Source organism: Rhea americana, unplaced genomic scaffold, assembly GCF_003343005.1.
Source record: "Rhea americana isolate MKP2758 unplaced genomic scaffold, rheAme1 scaffold_21, whole genome shotgun sequence".
NCBI classification, from domain to species: domain Eukaryota; kingdom Metazoa; phylum Chordata; class Aves; order Rheiformes; family Rheidae; genus Rhea; species Rhea americana.
The window spans coordinates 5,590,119-5,608,994 of NW_028186258.1; the positions used below are offsets into that span (position 1 = coordinate 5,590,119).

Here is an 18,876-nt window from a genome sequence, read left to right on the forward strand (position 1 = left end):
CTGCTGTCCACCTACCTTAAATCTGTAGTTTTAGATAGTGGGAATATGTTTGTTTACTGTTTCCAGAGAAATTTTAAAGATATATTAAACTTTGATGCTTCATTCCAATTGTCACTCAAATCAGTGATACAGATTTGGATTTACAACTCTTTGACATGCAGTTCTCCAAGACTTTTTGGAAAAAAAAAGAATAATTCTCACATTTATTCTTTACATACTTATTATTTTTGATCTCAGTTTTATGGGTGGATTTTAAGYCACATTCACATAATCTAATCTCAGTTGCTAATTTTGGTGCAGTTTAGAAGGCTAACATTAGGAGCTCAAGTTTTTAAGAGTCTAAAGGAAGAGCTGAGTGCCTCTAGGGAGCACCTGAATTAGAGTCTAAGGTAGATGGTGCAAATAGCGAATAAATTTCTTCAAGCTACTACCACGCACATGTTTGTGTCTGCATATACAGATATATATGGAGAAACCTGAGAGCCTGAATTTAGAATTTTCTCTATGTTGTTCACATGTCAGTGTTTTGTTATGATTAAATTCATTAAACAAATGCTTCTGAGGTGCGCCGTCTATTGCTGTATCCCATACACTGTGACTTTGGTATTTTTTTATTTTTATTTTACTCAGGAATATTGAGCATGTGACTCAGTTTAGCCCAGTTATCCAGATAGCCTGGTCTTGACTTTTTTTGAACTCCGCTTAAGCAAAAAGATGTGGATTAAGTTAAGGTCAGTTATGTCTTCTAAAACGTTAAGTCTACAGGTTGACCAAAGATATYGTGTAGCCTTTGCAGTGTAGTAAAACCTGGCCTTTCCTCAGACAGCTGATTCAACATTTATCAGAAGAGCCAGCATAAGACAATTCATACATAAAGTATTTTTCTTTGCCGTGGTGCCATGCTGGRGAAGGAGGGCTGGATTATTTAGCTTATTTAGCTTTACTGGCTAGGTCAGTTAGGATGGGATCTGTGTATAAACATGCTCCTGCAGTAAACACACAGGAACTCTGCTAAGGCTTTCGGTCAAAGGAATTTTGGTTATATGTCAGCCAGGAAGTGAGGAAATCCAAAGTACAGCAGAGTTCATGAGAGCCTCTCTTTTTGATCCCTTAGGAGGAAGACAGAATGTACATGAGAAAAACATCAATTAGTTAATTGTACTTTTATTATTAAAGCAAATTCTAGATTTGTAGAATTCACTGTGGCCTAAGACTTTAGTGGAATGGAGGTCAAATTGATTTTTAATTATATTTAGAAAGTATTCCTGCATAATCAGCATAAGAATATCTAACATTTATGTCACTGAAAATATGTGCTTGTTTAAATGTTCCAACCGAATGTCTTTAGTGTTAACAGAATTGCTCTGTAAATGAATTTATTCRCTTCTATAGAAGTACAAAATCTACTCTCCTGTTTGTATTCTGGTAAGAAATGGGAACTTACTTTTACCAGAAAAGTAAACTTCTGGAAGAATGAGATAATACTTTGGAAGATCTTTATTAAGACAGATGTTTATGTCACAGATTTTCATCAAGATAATTGCAGAACACACGTGCTTGTTTATGTTCTTTCRTCTTTGAGAAGATACACTGTTGTGCATAAGAAATTTTTATATAAAAATGTTATGAAAGAGAAAGTGGATTAAGTTAAAATTGTCTTGAGAAATCACTGTTCCTGTATATGTTTGTATTGTGATACTGAAAATCAGATTTTAAGAACGGAAAGAAACACATAGATACTATAAAATATGTACYATTTCTTGTTTACATTTCTGCAGTAGATTGATTTAGACATATGTTAATGAGAAGTGGGATAGTGAATTGTTTTTCTTATATGGAAAATACATCTATTTGACCTTAAAATTGGCTTCTTAAACCTGATGAACTTACAGATATCAAATGTCAAGGAAGTTTTTAGCAGTGATTTTTTAAAGTTTACTAGAGATAGTTACTTTAGATAATCATAACYGTTGATATATAATCAAAAATATTTATAATATACTGCTTACTAGAAATGTAACTGAACTAAATTTTCCACTTTCAGTTATCAGAACTGATTTTGTGAAGTCAGCTTTAAAGTAAATTGTCTCTAAGCTTTATCATGTATTATATAYGTCAAAGAAGGGGTAATACTATAGATGGGGATTACAGAAAGGYTTTGCTTTTCTTTACTGGTGCTTTAGATTGTTGATAACCATTTATTTAAGTTTATTGTCATACAGTGTTGTCTGTCTTGTACATAGATTTTTATCATAGCTATCTCACTTTTTTCTCCCCCAMTATATGTACCTTAAAATTATTCAAAAAAGCATTATGGCATGTTACACAAGGGCTTTGGTCTGGTTGAGATATCTAGACTTTCTCAGACATAAATGAAAATAAACGAACTGAGCGAACAGGCAAGCAACTTGCTGTTGACCTCCCTTTCTTTCTCATTCATCCTTATCCATCCACATTGCTCTTCACCCACTGAAGACTGTGGCTCTCTCAGCTTAAGTGTAGATGAGAAGTGCTATGAGGAAAAAGGTATCTTACAGTAAAGGACTGAAGTCTTAGAGAAAGAGCAGCTGGTGGATGAGTTGTATTACTTCCAAAGAAAAGATTGCATTGCCAATGAAGACACAAAAGCCTCTACGCAGCAAAGTGCTTAAATCCATGCTGACTTTAAATTTGAAACCACTACTTATATTCTTAAAATTAGTCACAGGCTTAAATATCTTCCTGAATTAGAGCCAAAACTGAGAGCCAGGAGTGATGTAAGTAGGAGCATGAAGAAAAAAAATTGGGAAGAGGTTAGTTAGCGAGAAAGATGGGGAAAGGAAATGGAAATGGCATAAGACGGAGGGGATGCGATACGACACCTCGAGATGGGAGTGGAAGTTGGTTGGCAAGTCRTCCCTGCCATTATACAGCTAACCAACGTTTTATCATCCCCTCTGCCCCCACTCTAGGATTTCTGTCCCTGAGTCATGGCAGACAGAAGACCAGAGAAGGCATGTGAACAAGCATGTGAATCCCTTAAGCAGCAGGATTATGAAGTGGCAGTGAAGCATTGCACAGAGGCACTCCTATCCCTGAGCCAGTCCCCCCCGGCTCAGCTCTTGGAGGCATGCCAGGCAGAAACCGACCGCATCAAAATCGAGAGTCTGCTGTATAGAATTGCTTCTTTTTTACAACTTGTGAGTGTGACTCTTTAATAGTGTCAAGTGGACTGGAAAGAACAGTCAAATCTCTTTTACCGTCAAGATTGGAATAAAATTCARCATCTTCCTGTAATTGGCATGTTGTTTTCCTGCACAATCCTCCTCGCTAAAGCGTGTACAAGACTTCTGTCTTGCAGTTTTCTCTGAGTAGTTGCATGGGTCTGTTTATTTCTTCAGATTTGGGATTTCTGAATAGTTTGGAGCTGAAAAACAATTCCCTGAAAGAAAAACTACTGTAAAAATTTTGAAATATATTCCAGGAAGAATTATTCCAGGTTATAGAGTATTAAATTATGTTCATTAAATTCTATATCAAATTACTATATCTTTAAAGAGCATTAAATTAAAGTTGCAAAGCTAAGCACCCAAAAAAAGTTGGGGGAAGAAATGCCAGAATTCGGGTAACCAGTTCATACTTAATTTAGCTGCCTTAGCATGGGCATAACGGTAGTCTTTTAAAACTTATATCACTTACTATTTTTTCATCACTAGGCTAGAGTATGTCTAATAGAAAGCATAACTTTTAGACTCTGACAGATTTTTAATGGGAATGTGAAAACTATGATCTTTGTAAAGGTTTATAAATGCAAAGCAAGAGACATATCCATAAATCATAGATCATTCCATTGCCAGATTTATATCCTTCCTTTACAACATTAGAGAACTACAGTTTCTTAAAGGAATGGACATTAAAGTGCTTAATATGACTAAACCTACATTGTCCCTGCCCTTCATTTTTTGGAAGCATTATTACAGGCTTACAGGGCCTTCCTCACCCAAGTCTTCAGATACTGGGTTTGAACAGTTTCATTCCAAGTGAAAAARGTTTGCTAAGTTGTAGGACCCTGTTGGGCAGCTTTAAGATACACCTTACCCCTCTGATTAGGGACCATTTTTTTTTTAACATTCTTTAAATAAAGAACTGAGTTGAACTTTTCAGTATGTGAAAAAAAATTAGGAAACTTTTCTTAAATTAAGATGCAGCCTATTGTATAACTCCTCAGGGGAAGAAGTTCAGAAATGCCTAAGYGATTTAGCATCATTCGATATTTTTAATGGAAGTTGTGTTACGAAAGGCTGACTTCTCAAAGTTATTTATGTATAGCAATATGCAGATAGATGCTTAGCAGTATTTAGTATGTTAATTTCTGATCTGGATGCTTTGCAAATCCTACAAGGCACCTATCTGTATGTTCAACATAGCTGTAAATGTTTAGGGGCTTTAGGAAATTGTTATCAAAACATTCCTATCTAAGACTTGAATTATGTAGATACTTAAAGATTTTAGGTAAATAAAACCCTAACTTTCATTCTTTTATTATTGAAAGACATAAATTCTGAAATCAACGTTGGTAAGTCAAAGTAAAATAAAATACATACCCTGCAAATTCCAGCAGCACTGTATCAGTACAAATTAAAAAATACACTGTGGCTAGACAAGAAAGTTAAGTTTTTGTATTTTTTCCTAGGTGTTGTGAGCCACCTACAAACACATACATAAACACACCTTTGCATATTCCTGTACCTCTTTTAGAATGTCCATTTGCTGAGAATTTGAGAGAAAGTCAGCATTCTAAGGATTAATTAATTATATTTGACAAATGACTGATGTTCTTTACATATTCTACCCTGGAAAAGAAGAGGTAATGAATTATTAAAAGGCTGAAGAAACTTCTGATTCAAACATGTAGTTKTTTATGCTAACTGGAATAATGTTATTTTTAAACTTTTCATGTTTTACCTTTCAGAAAAAGTATGGGCAAGCAGATGAAGACTGTAGGCATGGTATGCTTATTTCCTTTTCTATTACCTAGTGTTATAAATTGCAGTCAGTTGCCTGAATTTCAAAAACAGGTGCCCAGATTTGTTAGTTTGCTAACAATGATTTTTTTTTTCCTGGTTAAAATTATGTGTTTACTTTGTAATACTTATTTATTTTGCTTAAGGAGCTCTCACTACTTTGTAAGACATGTTCAAATATTGGAACTGAAATGCATCTGTCTTTGGCATGGGGGTGCTGTTTGACTAATAGATAGTTTAGTATATAATGTAGGATGGGTAGATGGTGTAAGATGCTTGTGATGTTGAAGACAGCTGATTGTTCTCTCTTCTTTCCCAGGGACATGGGTGAATATTCAGGTTTGCGTTTTAGATGTTGATTCAGGAAAAAAAAAAAAAAAAAAAAAAAAAAAAGGCTGATGTGCTTACCTTCAGCCCTGTTTGCTAAAGGTTTCAAACATATGCATCTGTCGCATAGAAGCTGAGCCTTCCCCGTTTTGTTTCTATGTTTCATTGAGGTATTTTAAAGGAATTAACCATCCTTGCTAGTGTTCTGTTACTTTTTTATAGCGCAAGTGATTCAGTACTCAGAATTTTTTGCTGACTTTGGTAAGCATTGGATCAGAATTTATCAGTTAGCTTGGGAAAGCAAAGGTAGATAGATCCCACCTTTCAGTTTTTATTTCTTTACCCTCGAATTTTAAAGGAAAATCTCCTCAAACTACAGTTTTGTTATAGGTATAGGTGATATAGGTACTATTGTGACATTCCTGTGCTAGGAATGATAACCTTTAAATCATTCCTTTTTTGGGTACACATTTGTCTTCACTGATGCTCAGGCCGTGATCTGGGGATATGTGGGGCTCTGCAGACAACTTGTGAGGTGTCCGCAAATGTAACTAAGAAAAGTAAACTGATTTTCAACAGGTGTAAATTTCCTATATTGAGGTTGGGTCTCAATTAGCAAATGTTTAACATCTAAAATATTGGTACCCCTTACTATATACCAATCTTAAAATAGTCTGGGTTCTTTTTAAAGTTGCTTCTTATTTTCACAGTTATACGTGCCAAGGGTGTAATGTCCTGATTAGCCTCATGGTTGTCTTCCATGGTGGCAAGTAAAGATGAAAGAAGAGAGCTGTGAAAAGATGAATGTGGTTAGAGGAGGCAGGAGAGGGAGTATTCTCATTGATGAGATCTAATGGGTGAGCCGTAGAGGTAGATGGGTAGCGTTCATCCAGAGTTGACTATTTTTATTCTCTTAGCATACACATCAGATATCAATATTTCCAATGAACACTATTTTTCTTGCTCTCACTGGGCATGCATAGAAGTGGGTGGAATGGAGTACCAATTGTCCTCTTTTAATTTAAACAGTAGAGAAAACAGCTTTCAGATGTATGTTACTAGCAAATTTTTCAGCTTCTTAATGCCATATTTATATAGGCATATAAAAATGGTGTGTTTATATATGTGTGTATACACACACCATAATTTTTGTGCACACAGTCATTTTTGTGAATGTATGAATGAACAATGTGATTTGTACTGCAGTTTGGAGTGTCTGCATTTATGATCCTAAAGGGTCTCAGTTTTAGTCTTATTCTTGAAATATCCTTTGGAAGAAACAATCTTAGTATGGTCTAACAGCTTAGAGGTTTTTTTTATTCAAGCTGCTGTTCTGTCTTTTTACAAGACTTGATATGTTATGAACCTATGATGGTGTTTAAATTTAATCTGAATTATAAGTATATATTGAGATAATTCAAGACATATATGTACTTTATAGTATACCATTTACACTGTTATAAACATAAGAGGTGATGACAACTTAGAATCTGTTAAATTATTCCATAAATATTTAACAAAATATTTGTTTTAGCTCAGTAGTACCGTGCAGTTAATGATATGAAATATCATTGCAGTTAATGATATGAAATATAGTAATTGGGCATATAAACTTTGAGGTTAAAATAGCAGACTGTCAGACATCTGAAACTATTTGTGGAGCTGCTTTTTCTCTGATTTGGGAAGTAAACTCTATTTTTGGAATGTGGTTAGTATCATCAGAGTGGTGAATTCAGGGTAGTTGCTGAGGCCCTTTGTAAATAGAGTTTAGTTACCATGATACTTTGAAGAGATGTTTAGTCGTTTCTGTGKAAATCTTCATGTGCGACTACTATTTCTTTAGTGTTTCACATAACTCCTGTTAACGATATGAGTGTCTGTTGAGCAAGGAGTTTTGATTTATTATTCTAAAGTGTAGCCCAGAAGTTCTGGTGATTGTAAAAGCCCTGTTAACACTAACAGGAGCTGCATGCATCTGAGGTCTGCATGAATGGCAGTATAAACACAGATGTTGACGTTGCCTGCAATAACAGTAATGTATTTTATAATTCTGCAGTTTTAACAACTATCCAGCCTATTTTCAACTCACATGCTTAGCTTTACTAGCCTCTCAATCACTCGGAAAGGCATTTCTTTTTCTGGACAGGTAATATATATGATTAAGAGTTATTCCTACTTGTCTGAAGCACATCTATATCATGAAATAAATCCTTTCACTATTGGAAGTGTCAATGGAAGTGTCTGTCTGGCTAGGTATCTGATCTGGTGCTTGAAAACATTAGGAAAGTTTTCTGTTACAGGGAGCTTGTAAATTCCTGGATTCAAACAATCATTCCTATATCCTGCACTTCACAGCATAAATGAATAAAAGCCCTTTTAAAGTAGCAGGAATTGACCATGAGGAGGTTAGCTATATTTGGAAACTACAGGGTATGCTTTTTGTGAGCATGAATAGATCTTCCTGAGCATGTTTGTGTTACAGAAAGGTTGTTGGTTGCTATTTTTTCTCTTTCTGTCAAGAGGAGGTCCTTTGTGTCTGTGTTAGATATCTGAATTCACCCTTCTCATATTTAATTTTTCTGTATTTAAGCCTGTAAACATTACTCCAAATCTTTTTTTGAGCTCATGTACAACTTTTCTTAGATAATAGGATATAAATTTCAAGTAATATGAAGTGTGATCAAGTAATACTTCCTTTACATCCAAGTCTTTTCTTTTCAGGAAGCCATGAATTCAACCCAAGTTTCAGATATTTTTGTGTTAAAGTTGAAGAAAAACTGTGTAGGGTTTAATTAAATGTATACTGTGATGAAGCTAATAATTGCTGATTTGTGTTGCAGTGCTGGGAGAGGGGCTGGCCAAGGGAGATGGATCTTTCCGTGCAGTGCTCTGCTGCATGCATCTTAAAGGGAAGCTGCAAATTGTGTCTAATGTTCTTTCCAAATCACTGATGGGTGAATCATTGGTAAGTGGGTTTGCTATGATCCACATAACTTGAAAAGCAATTTGTTTTTCCTTTTTTTTTTTTTTTTGTATATGCGTTTAATAACAAACTTACGAACTTATGTATGACTGGCAGGTTGCAACAAAAATGATTCGTATGGAAAAGACAATGATAAGAATGTGGGCACTCATATGTAATCAGGATAGTTAGGGTGTTGCATTACCAGTGTTTCCAAATCAGTACAATTTTGATTTTTTTTTTGAAATCCCCAAGGAATGAAAAATATTTTTTTTATACGCATGCAGTTTAACAGAGTAGAGAAATACAAGCCTCAAACTTGCCTGCTTTTTCTAATTTGACACCATTCTGTGTGTACTTCAGTAAGTTCAGCCTTTGAAGCAGAAGAATTGATAAGACTATTAAATAAATGGTCCACAATAAGTTGTAATAAAACATGAAAAGCTTTTCAGGAAAAAAGCTTGCATTTCAAAGACAGAGTAAAGGTTGGAGTTTAAACCTCTTTTATCTTTGAACTATTGAAACACTTAAAAATATTTTTAACCTCATACATGTGAGTAGCTTACTGATTCTTCTGTAACTTCTGTGGGGGAGAATTAGGGACGTAAGGGGTTTCCAAGGTGTAGTGCCCTTTATATTTCTGGAATCTAGATTAAGTAGTGTGCAATCTGTCACCATGAGCTGATGGTAGATAAGGAGTGGTCTGGTCAAATCATGAATAAAGTGTGATACTGAGAACTGTTATAGTTGATGCAGGGAAATAAAAGGAGGGTTTCCTATACCTTTGGGCATAACTTAATCGGTAGACTATTTTTGAGAAGAGTTCTGTTTGTCTGTGTCTGATATATATCCTGGACTTGATTTTTTTCYTCTTTCCTTCCTTCCTTCCTCCCTCCCTCATTTTTTCCCCCCAAATGGGATATTTTTACATGAAAAGCTTTGTCTAGCTGGTGTTTTCTAATGAAAAAATGTTTCATTGAAAAATTCCTGTCTGGATTGAAGGAAACTTGCCCTCAAAAAATTTAATGAAATAGCCAAAAACTCCTTATCATTGGAAATATATACTGCCCTTGTTTTAGACTATTGTTGTGCAAATAAAGGTGGCTTCTTATGGAATTCCAGAGCCTCATCTCAAAGCAGAACTTTGGATAGACCTTTTTATAGACCTTAGATTGCTAGATAATAGTTATTTTCTATAGGAATATTAAAATCRGTAATTGATGTACTGACTTCTAGCAGTGTCCAAGTGGAGTAATGAAACAAAGTTTTGGAGTAAATTTCTTGAAGAGTTGCTATCCATCCAGTCCCTTCCATAACAACTGAAGGGAATGATTATTTGTAACTTTACATTCTAATACATTTAAGCTCAGCAGATTCAATTTGCAGCCTTTCTGCTGAAGTAGTGAAAAAGCATTTTGAAAACAATTAAGTGAGATTTGAGTGTGTAAATTTTAACAAAGATGATTTCTGCTGCTCAGAAATCAATGTGAAAGGCACAGGCAAAATGTGAAAGTGGAGTCTAACAAATGCGGTGGCACCTAATTAAATTTCTGCAAAAGGTTATTGAAATAAAAACACAGGTGCAGGTTTCTGCGTTCAAAGCTTTTGCCTAATGTGAGCAATAAATTGTCATGTGTAGCTATACTATTTCAGATAAACTCGTTTTTGAAAGATTTTACTTCAGATACACTTGAATGTGTTGTTGTCTTGAGTTAGATGTTTAACTTTTGCTTTTTAGTGAAAAAAAAGCAGGGATGGTCTACATCAGAGCAGAAAGAGTTGTGAAACAATAGAAACCAGTAATTTATGGAATGGATTCTAAGGAAGAAGTGAATCCACCACTGCAGCAGTATTGGCAGCTTTTCTATATTGATTCCTTCAGAGCTGAAATGTTTCAGTAACCATAGGGTATGGTCCTGTATAGTGCTTTTTTCATCAATTGCTCTCAAAGTGCTTTTGAAGGCAGTCGGTATCGCTGCCYCCATTCAACAGATGGGGAAAGCAAGGCATGGCGAGGTGAAGTGACTTGCTCCAGGTCACCCAGTAGTTCCTTGTCTGTTGGGTTACGCAGCCTGCAGGGTGCTGGGCCACATTGCATGCAGGCTTACTGGTCTGAAGCATGTGGTTTAATAAATGTTTTAGCTATTAATATTTATCTTGCGTGGCAGCCAAACTTCAGAAGTTTTTTTCCCCAAGTTGTTCTACGTATGCCATCCTTTTTCCTTCCCTTGTTGTCCAGTGTTTGACTAGTGTAAATTTTCCCTTTTTTACAATACTGTTAGCTCAGTATTACATAGTCTGTCATTTAAAATTGTGCATTGGAAGTCAAACTCCTCTTTTCTTCTTGCCCTTCTCTTTGTTTGGAGCGGTGGGAAGAGTGTTTTTTTTTTTCTTTTTTTTCTTTTTTTTTATTGTTTAATCCGGGGAAGGTTTATTTGTTGGATGCATTAATATTCTTTCTCCCTATCCAGAACGGGATGGTAACTAAAGATCTGACACGATTGAAAACACTTCTTGCTGAAACAGAGGTAATGATGAGCACTTTATTGGGAAAATAATGAAAAGTATCTGGTACAGCTGAGAGGCCCCAGGGGATCTGTTCCCACTGTGAACATACTGTATCTTTGTRGTTTCTACTAGTCTATCGGTCTTTATCACCTGTTCAGCAGCCTCTCATCACTATCTTGGATAACATATCCAAAAAGTAGGGAGAAAGATGCTAATAGTTGTTGAATTGCTTGCGATAGTGAGTGGAAAGAATTCAAAGAGTTCGTGTATGTGTCTGTTATTTAATTATTGCRTTTTTCTCTGTTGGAAATAATTCTCAAGTTACAAACGTGACTTAAGATATTGGTTAATAAATCTAAACACCCTCTCTGTCACCTTTTTTTGAATTAGTCAGAGGTTAAATTGTCATGTCACTGATTAAATTGCCACTTCTTTACTTGTCTTTTATTTCTTATAAGTCATTGATTTGGGTTTTACCTTTAATGTAGATTTAAAGCTAAAAGGTATCTCAATACAGTTTAGACTTCGGCTTTTTTACAAGTTTATTGCAATCCGCATTAAAGTGATTGCATGATGGAATTAATTCCTGTAAAAATCAGTATAGTTTTCTTCTAAGGGTGAGTGGACTCAGTGTTCCTGTCAGATATTTCTTTTATCAATGACTGTAATTTAGTTTTGGGTTAATAGGAAATTCATGGTTGTGACTAGAATAGACTTCAGACTTTTTTTTTTTTTCCTATAATTGTAGGCAGCTGGTAAAGTACCATCAGGATACCATGTAGAAGATTTAGAAGAAGGTATGTAACTCAATTCTAAAGCTACTTCATTTTGCAGTGAGAAGACTTGAAGATTCTGCTGATGGCTCAGCGCTAAACAGTAATCAAAAAGGATTTGATTGTCCTAAATTAATTTGTTAGGGATTAAGAATTAATTTTTTGGTTAATTTTGCTTGTATATTAATATACTATGGGTTGGTATTTAGAGACATAGTTCCCTGGGCAATTGCTCTCCATGACTCAGAAATAATTGGAAATTTGAAAAGTAACTTGAGTTTTGGATTACTCTGCAGCATCTCGGGATGGCTGGCAGTTCCGCCCTCCACCGAGGGGAGTCACAAGCAGTGAAGAATATACACTATGTAAAAGGTAAAGTCATTGCTTTATATTGACATTCTCTAAGGGATCATATCATTTCCTCTCTTATTTAGCTGATAACAGAAGGTCAAGATAGCGAAAGTGTCAGGAAGATGAAGCTACTTGTTACAACAAGAGTTGATTCGTTCTCAGATTTCTGGGTTGGTCAGTTTATCCAGAAGTGTTTCAGTGGTCTGTAAAATGGAATCAGTAATTCAATTTTGTAAGAGAGTAGTTTGAGGAATGTTTTTTCTAGTGACAAGGTGCATCCGTCTTCTCCCCTGCCTTTTTTAATGTATATGATTTTGGAGATGTGAAAAGTTCACTCCCACAAACTGTGTTGGCAAACTGAAGCACAGTGAAGTGAACTTGGCAGGAGAGAGGATGCTTGCCTTCAGATAAATGGATTTTGCTGATAAACAGGATTTGTCCTGCAGATAAGCAACACCTGTAGAATTTAATTCTGGATCTCTTATTTCCATTCTGCATAAGCTGAAATACACAGAGGTGAATTGTCTTGCTGAAGATCGAATGACCTGTGCTTGTGTTGGAGTTTTTCTTTCCCATCTTTTTCAGTTCACTAGCCAGTATTCCCTTTAGTTTGTATGGTTAGCCATGATTACTTATGTAATACTGTATTAATATTCTCAGGAAAAACCATCATTATGCACTTGATTCTTCTGTATATATAATTCATGCAAATAAATTATTTTCAAAGTGTGCAGGAATCTGACCTGCTTTTTAGATGAGATGACTGAATCTGCTGAGTTTGAGCTACTTTTGGCCTGATTTTCTAGAGATGCTAAATGCTGACAAGTTGTGTTGACTTTAGCAGATCTGGTGCATGTTCAGCATTTTAGAAAAAGTTTTTTTTTTTTTTTTTTTTTTTTTTTAACTCATAATGACTTTCTGTTAAGCAGCATGTATACGATGTTTCCCAACCTTTGCTTTTAAACATTTTTCCACTAAAACTGTAAATAAAATTTACTGGTTACTTTATTATGCATGCTGTTAACCTTAGATTGAAAAGGCTGCTTTTCTCAGCAAATCCATATGAATAGTATCATTCTGACCATGGATTAAAGATTTTAGTTTCCTTCTAAGGAAGCAGTTACAGGTCTTGAATTTTTGAAGCTGTGGTTTGTTTTTTGCCTTGTGTGGCATAAAGCAACAGAAATAATTTATTCCGGATAACAAAGTTATGGAATTGCAGGAGGAATTTAATAAGAAGTCAAAGATGAGGAAAAGAGTGTTAAATATTAACAATGAAAAGATAGAAAATTGCATAATGATAGATTTTTAAGGTAATATAGTTTCCTATTAAATGATGAAAAGGAAAAACACTTATTTTAAGTCTGCTACGCAGTTAATGAGAAGAGGTCAACGATTATGGCTTGCATTCCATTTACTTTAGCCCATGAAAATTGTAATTGTATTCTAGCAATTGTACTCTGGCATTCTAATTCACTGAAGCAATGTTTAATTGGAAAAATTGATATAAAATACTGAAATTGACTGCCAAGAAAAATAATCCAATTTTAAGATATTTTAGGGAACATAATTTAAGAAAACTTAGTAAAATCACAGTATATATTGCTTTTACTTTATTTACAATTGGGGCACTCAAATGTTTAAATACTTAAACTTTTCTTAAAGTATGTGTTATTTCAGGTTACAACTATTGATTCAAATGTGGCCTGGATATCCAAATAGTTTTGCTGCAAGTTCTTGTCATACTCAAGTATTATTTGTTTTTGTTACATAGCTCAAGAGTTCACAAGCTAATTCACATTATGTTGTATTACATAATACATGTACTGAGAAAAGGTTATTCAGTCACTGATCTCCTYCTGCTGTGTTCATCAGTGATGTGGAGTGCTGACTTGCCATATTCTTTTGGTCTTGACTCATCCTTTCTCTTTTACAGTTACTCACCACTGTAGGAAGAAGTTCTTAATATAGGTATTTGAACATATAGCTACATGAGATTCAAATATAGTTATGTTTRCAGAGTTTCTGTGTATTTGATATCCAACAGATATTTTTCTGCCTAGCTTTAATTGCTTGGTACATATGACACTTACATTAACTGTTTGTAGTCTCCTTATGTTAAAAAACAAACAAACAAGCAAAACCCAAACCAAGCCTCCAAAACAAAAAAACAACAAAAACCTTCCTGGCCTAATGTTTATTCTGTATATTGAATATTTTCTTAGAAACTTAGTAAGTTTTTAAGTGCTTGAGTTTTGAAGAATGATAAAGATTTAGCTACTGCTGTGTGTTAATAAATAGTTAAATTATAACTAAAGAGTTCCCAAATTATATAGGCATTTAAGTACTGTTGGTTGATGCTCAAAAAAATTGAGAACTGGAATGCTTAAATTGTATTTAGGTGATAAGTATATCGTTTATTTTAATGCATCGGCACATGCCATTATATGAAAAAATTACTTCTGTAACAAATCTTTAAGGTCTATAAAATAGGTCCTTTAAGATGCTTTTTTCAAAGAGGATAATTGAGCCTTTTCCTGGAGAGATCATTTCTGTGTATGTGTATTTAGTAGAAAGAACCACATGATGTCGCTGTTGCCCCAGGAAAAAACTGCWGAGTGAGCATTTATCAGCTAATAACATAACTCTTGGAGGAAATTACACTGTATCTTCACTCTACCCCTGATTAACAGCATTTTGTTCAGATTATTACAGTGCCTTGTAACCTTAGAGATGGCTCATGGTCTCATTGCATGAAGTACAAACACTTAATTCTTTTTTTTTTCTTTGAAGATGGAACTTTCTAAATGGGATTTGTGTCCTGTTAAGTTTGAAAAAAAATTGATATACTTTTCTGGACATTGCAGTTAGATAAACTGCTACCTCTCTTGCAAAACACTAAATACATTTATATATTGACAAATCAGTTCCTGTGGACTAAAACTACCATTAGTTCTGTGAGAGAGACTTGTCAAGTCCTTCTGACTTTAGAAGTAAATCTTAATAAATTTCTTTTTTTAATTAGAGACTGAAAACTTTAAGGGATAATCGTTTTTCCTATTTTATGTAGATTTTTAGAGCAAGGGATCTGCAGGTACGGTGCACAGTGTACTTCAGCACATTCCCAGGAAGAGCTAACAGAATGGCAAAAACGATATGCTTCCCGCTTGATCAGATTAAAACAGCAGAAGGAAAACAAACAATGTTCGGGCAGTTATATGGAAACCTTGATTGAAAAATGGATGAATTCGTTATCTCCTGAGAAAGTGGTAAGGAAAATATACTACTTCCCTATGTGCTCATRTTTAAAACTAACAGATGAGCCTGTTTTTGGCCCTTACTATCAGAGCTGGTCGAATTACCAAGAAATTGTCCAACCAGTTTTCGTTCTGTTTTGCCCTATGTCTGCTTGCAAAGATGTCACAGACTTAGGCTAATTTCTGCAAATATACTCATCCTTTTCAGGAATCCAGTAAAGTGTTCATGAAGTACAGCTTGTGGGTTAATTACAGCTTGTTCATTTTGCCTATTTACTATTCCCAGTGCAGGCTGGTTCAGCCAAGTGCCATGGTATTGCTCCTGTTCCTTGATGGTGTGGTAGAACTTTGTAAACTGGAGAACAATAAATGGTGAAGCTTTCACTATGTAGTAGAGAATACTCTTTGTGTATGGCTCCTTTTGTTTGCCTGCAGCTGCAGGCACTTSTATGAGGAACAACCATTCCCCAAACATTCAAAAATGTTTGAATACTGAAGGGTGAGGGGTATGGATATGATCAATCTCAGCAGCTGTTTGGGATTCCAAATAATGTTTTTACAKCATTCGACCAGCTCTGCTTACCACTGACCCTAAGGAGTTTTCGGTCCATCTATTGTTTAAAATCTGGGAGAAGCAGACTCTCTGCAAAATGGATTGATGAGTACAAAGCCTAGCTTCCTGGTGTCTCTAGTACTTTCATTAAAGTCAGTGAGATCTGGGGTCTTTTGAAATGCAATCTCTGAGCCTCATTGTATCAGCTCCTTCTTTCCAAATKAAATCATGTTCTACATAAGCATTTACAATTAAGTTAATTTTTCAAAAATCAAGTCCTGTGTTAATTGTTCTTAAATGGTTGTACTCTTTGCTTATAACACTCTGATATAGTAGAGTTGGTTTGCTTGTCTCTCTGAATTAGCATGYATCTTCTCTAATTCTTATGCAGGACTTGCATAAATTCTAGAAAACAATTCTAGAATTGTTCACATTTCAATTCACAGTCTAGAAAACCRTTCTGTTCACTATCTGTTCTAAAGTAGTACCTTTTCCTGAATGCTTTTATTTTGATATTGTCTGTAGAATTTTAATGTTATCTTCTTTTTCTTTAAATCTAGCTTAGTGAAAGTGTAGAAGGAGTGAGAGTGGAACATAATCCTGAGCTCTCAGTAACTGTCACCACCAAAAAGTCTCATCAGACATGGACATTTGCTCTCACTTGTAAGGTAGGACTACTGATCTTTTGCAAATGGGTCAACAGTAAAAACTGGAATGCAGTCCATAGCCTTTTGTGCTTGAGATTTCAATCATACAATACTTCTTTTAAAACAGAGTTATTTTCTGGCAGCACCACGTCTTTTCTCTCTCTCAGCTGCCCTGGTGATTACGTACCTAGTGCTCTGATTTTTTGGAAAGCAGGCAAGACTAGTACCTGCTCTGGGAAGTTGAGAGTTCWTATAAGCTTTCTTATATGATTGCAAATGGAGATATTCCTGAAATAGTATCAATTTCCCAACATACTGTTATTTCAACCTTTGCATTTTTTTATAGCCTGCAAGAATGCTGTATCGAGTGGCATTACTTTATGATGCCCATCGTCCACATTTCAGTATCGTTGCAATATCTGCTGGAGACAGCACTACCCAGGTATCACAGGAAGTTCCAGAAAACTGTCAGGAATGGATAGGAGGAAAGATGGTCCAGAATGGAATAGATCATTATATATACAAAGTCAGTATAGCCTTTAACACAGAAATCTTTGGAACTTTTCGCCAAACTGTTGTGTTTGATTTCGGATTGGAACCGGTCCTCATGCAACGAGTAATGATTGATGCTGCTTCAACAGAAGGTAATGTATGAAAACTTTCTTTTAGTATAATGGAAGCTTTCCATGCTACTACTTTGTTTTTCATATTTCTGAACAGAACAGCATCTGTGTTAATGGCTAATGGTTTTATTATATGTTCTTATGTTCATCATGTATGTGAATATAAGTAGTGGATGACGATTCAGAAGGTGAAAATTGGCCTGGGTTCATTGGAATTAGTTGCCATATGACTATTACACTGTGTCAGGATTTGGCTCCTAAATCTTTTCAAAATGCTAGGGATTACTGAATAGTAGTATAATATGTGCCCCAAAGACATCTTTGGAAGCTAAAGTACTTGTATGTTCTTATATACATTCTTGTATGGATTCAAATGTTAAAAATGTAGAAAAGATCAGTGGAAAGATGGGCATGTTTCTGTGTAAGAATGCACCTGATAATCAATTYATTAATTAAAAGCCAACTATCTAAGAAGAGTTCCCCCCCCCCTTGTAATGTCTGACTGGAGTTGTGGAAAGGAAGAGACAAAGTGTAGGCTTGTAACACAGCACATTACTGATGTTGATATGAATTCTAGAAATGTAAAGGATATGTAACTATTTTTTTATGTGTTCAAGTTAAAAATTTAACTACATGTAGCTGTAAGTGTTGTACTGTATTTAAAAAACTGATCTATGCCTCTCATTACAAACCTGAAATCACTTCATTATCAGAAAGAGGTTGACAAACTGGAAGATGTTCAAAGCWGAAGTGCAAAAAAGAAGAGAGTGCTTTGATTTATGGCAAAAGATTAAAAGAGCTAAATATGTGTCACTTGGCAATAAGCAAGGGGTTTGGATAGAGTATAGTAATTTTCTATGAAGATTTGAGAAATATAAACACCAAAGAGGCAGAATTGTAGCACTGAGATGTAACCGGGAAAAAGAAAGTGAAACTAAGAAAACAGCAGTTTTCTATTCCTGGCCTTTATTTACATATAACAGACCAACATTTGCAACCTTAGCAAAAAGCTATTGTAAATAACAGATGCCGAAGACTATGGTCTGATCTTTCCAGGTGACCAAGCACTTGTAGCCGAGAGTGGGAAGACTATACAAGTTGAAATGTCTCTTGAAGCATGGAGTATTGTATTGAGAATGAGAAGCTATGCTTAGAAGCAAGGCGGTGGTCTTTTCAGGGGCTGTTATGTGATCTCCATGTAACAGYGCGGGTAATCACAGCCGACAGGTTTACTAAGACATGGAGTTTATGGAGAGCTGGTGTCCTTTTAATGTAGAGCTGTTTAAGACCGACTTACCATTTATTTGCAAAGTCAAAGTTTTTACTTGTTAGAGTTGTCTGTAGTCTGAATCCTTGATGTTTTAAAGTAACTACGAAACAGCAATACCAGGAGCAGCCGGTGCAAGTCTGGGTGAAAGTGATGAATGAAGTTAAGATAGTGCTGTCTGGGATTCATTACTGGTATCTCCTTCTCACATACTGCTCCTCGGCATGCAGAGGGATACTAAAGTGGGTCTTTAAGCAGGTTGTTACTAGTATTTATTTCAAAATGAAAGAGTGGTAGATGCTTTACAGGTAAATATTTGGGGTTTTGGTAACAGGTAGTAGGCAGTAAGTAGGCARGTGACGGGGATAACGGTATTGCATGTGTCTCATTGTATTGTTCCTGTTAGGCCTGGCGTCTGTGGGTTGGGATCTCATGAAAGTGCTTTTTAAACTGAGAGAAGCATAATTTGAATAATTCCTGCAGTAATTCAGGACCCTGTCTAGGTATCTGGGCATGGAAAAAAGGTCAAGATTAAAATACTGTAATGGAGGAGCCTCTATTATGCTTTTTGAAATCTTTATTTGCTATGGAAACAGAGMATTAAT

The 18,876-nt window shown here is 35.3% G+C and overlaps 1 protein-coding gene across 2 annotated transcripts in view; it reads left to right on the forward strand.

Moving 5' to 3' along the window:
• The first annotated feature begins 2,954 nt into the window (after positions 1 to 2,954).
• Positions 2,955 to 18,876, forward strand: part of HELZ (helicase with zinc finger) — a 72,699-nt gene continuing 56,777 nt past the window's right edge. For both annotated transcript variants that reach the window (XM_085304711.1, XM_085304712.1), the window contains exons 1-9: positions 2,955 to 3,179; positions 4,952 to 4,988; positions 8,171 to 8,295; positions 10,764 to 10,820; positions 11,549 to 11,597; positions 11,870 to 11,945; positions 14,995 to 15,193; positions 16,295 to 16,402; positions 16,728 to 17,025. In XM_085304711.1, the coding sequence (XP_085160837.1) occupies positions 2,970 to 3,179; positions 4,952 to 4,988; positions 8,171 to 8,295; positions 10,764 to 10,820; positions 11,549 to 11,597; positions 11,870 to 11,945; positions 14,995 to 15,193; positions 16,295 to 16,402; positions 16,728 to 17,025 (1,159 nt within the window). In that variant the 5' untranslated portion in view covers positions 2,955 to 2,969. The remainder of the gene's footprint in view (positions 3,180 to 4,951; positions 4,989 to 8,170; positions 8,296 to 10,763; positions 10,821 to 11,548; positions 11,598 to 11,869; positions 11,946 to 14,994; positions 15,194 to 16,294; positions 16,403 to 16,727; positions 17,026 to 18,876) is intronic.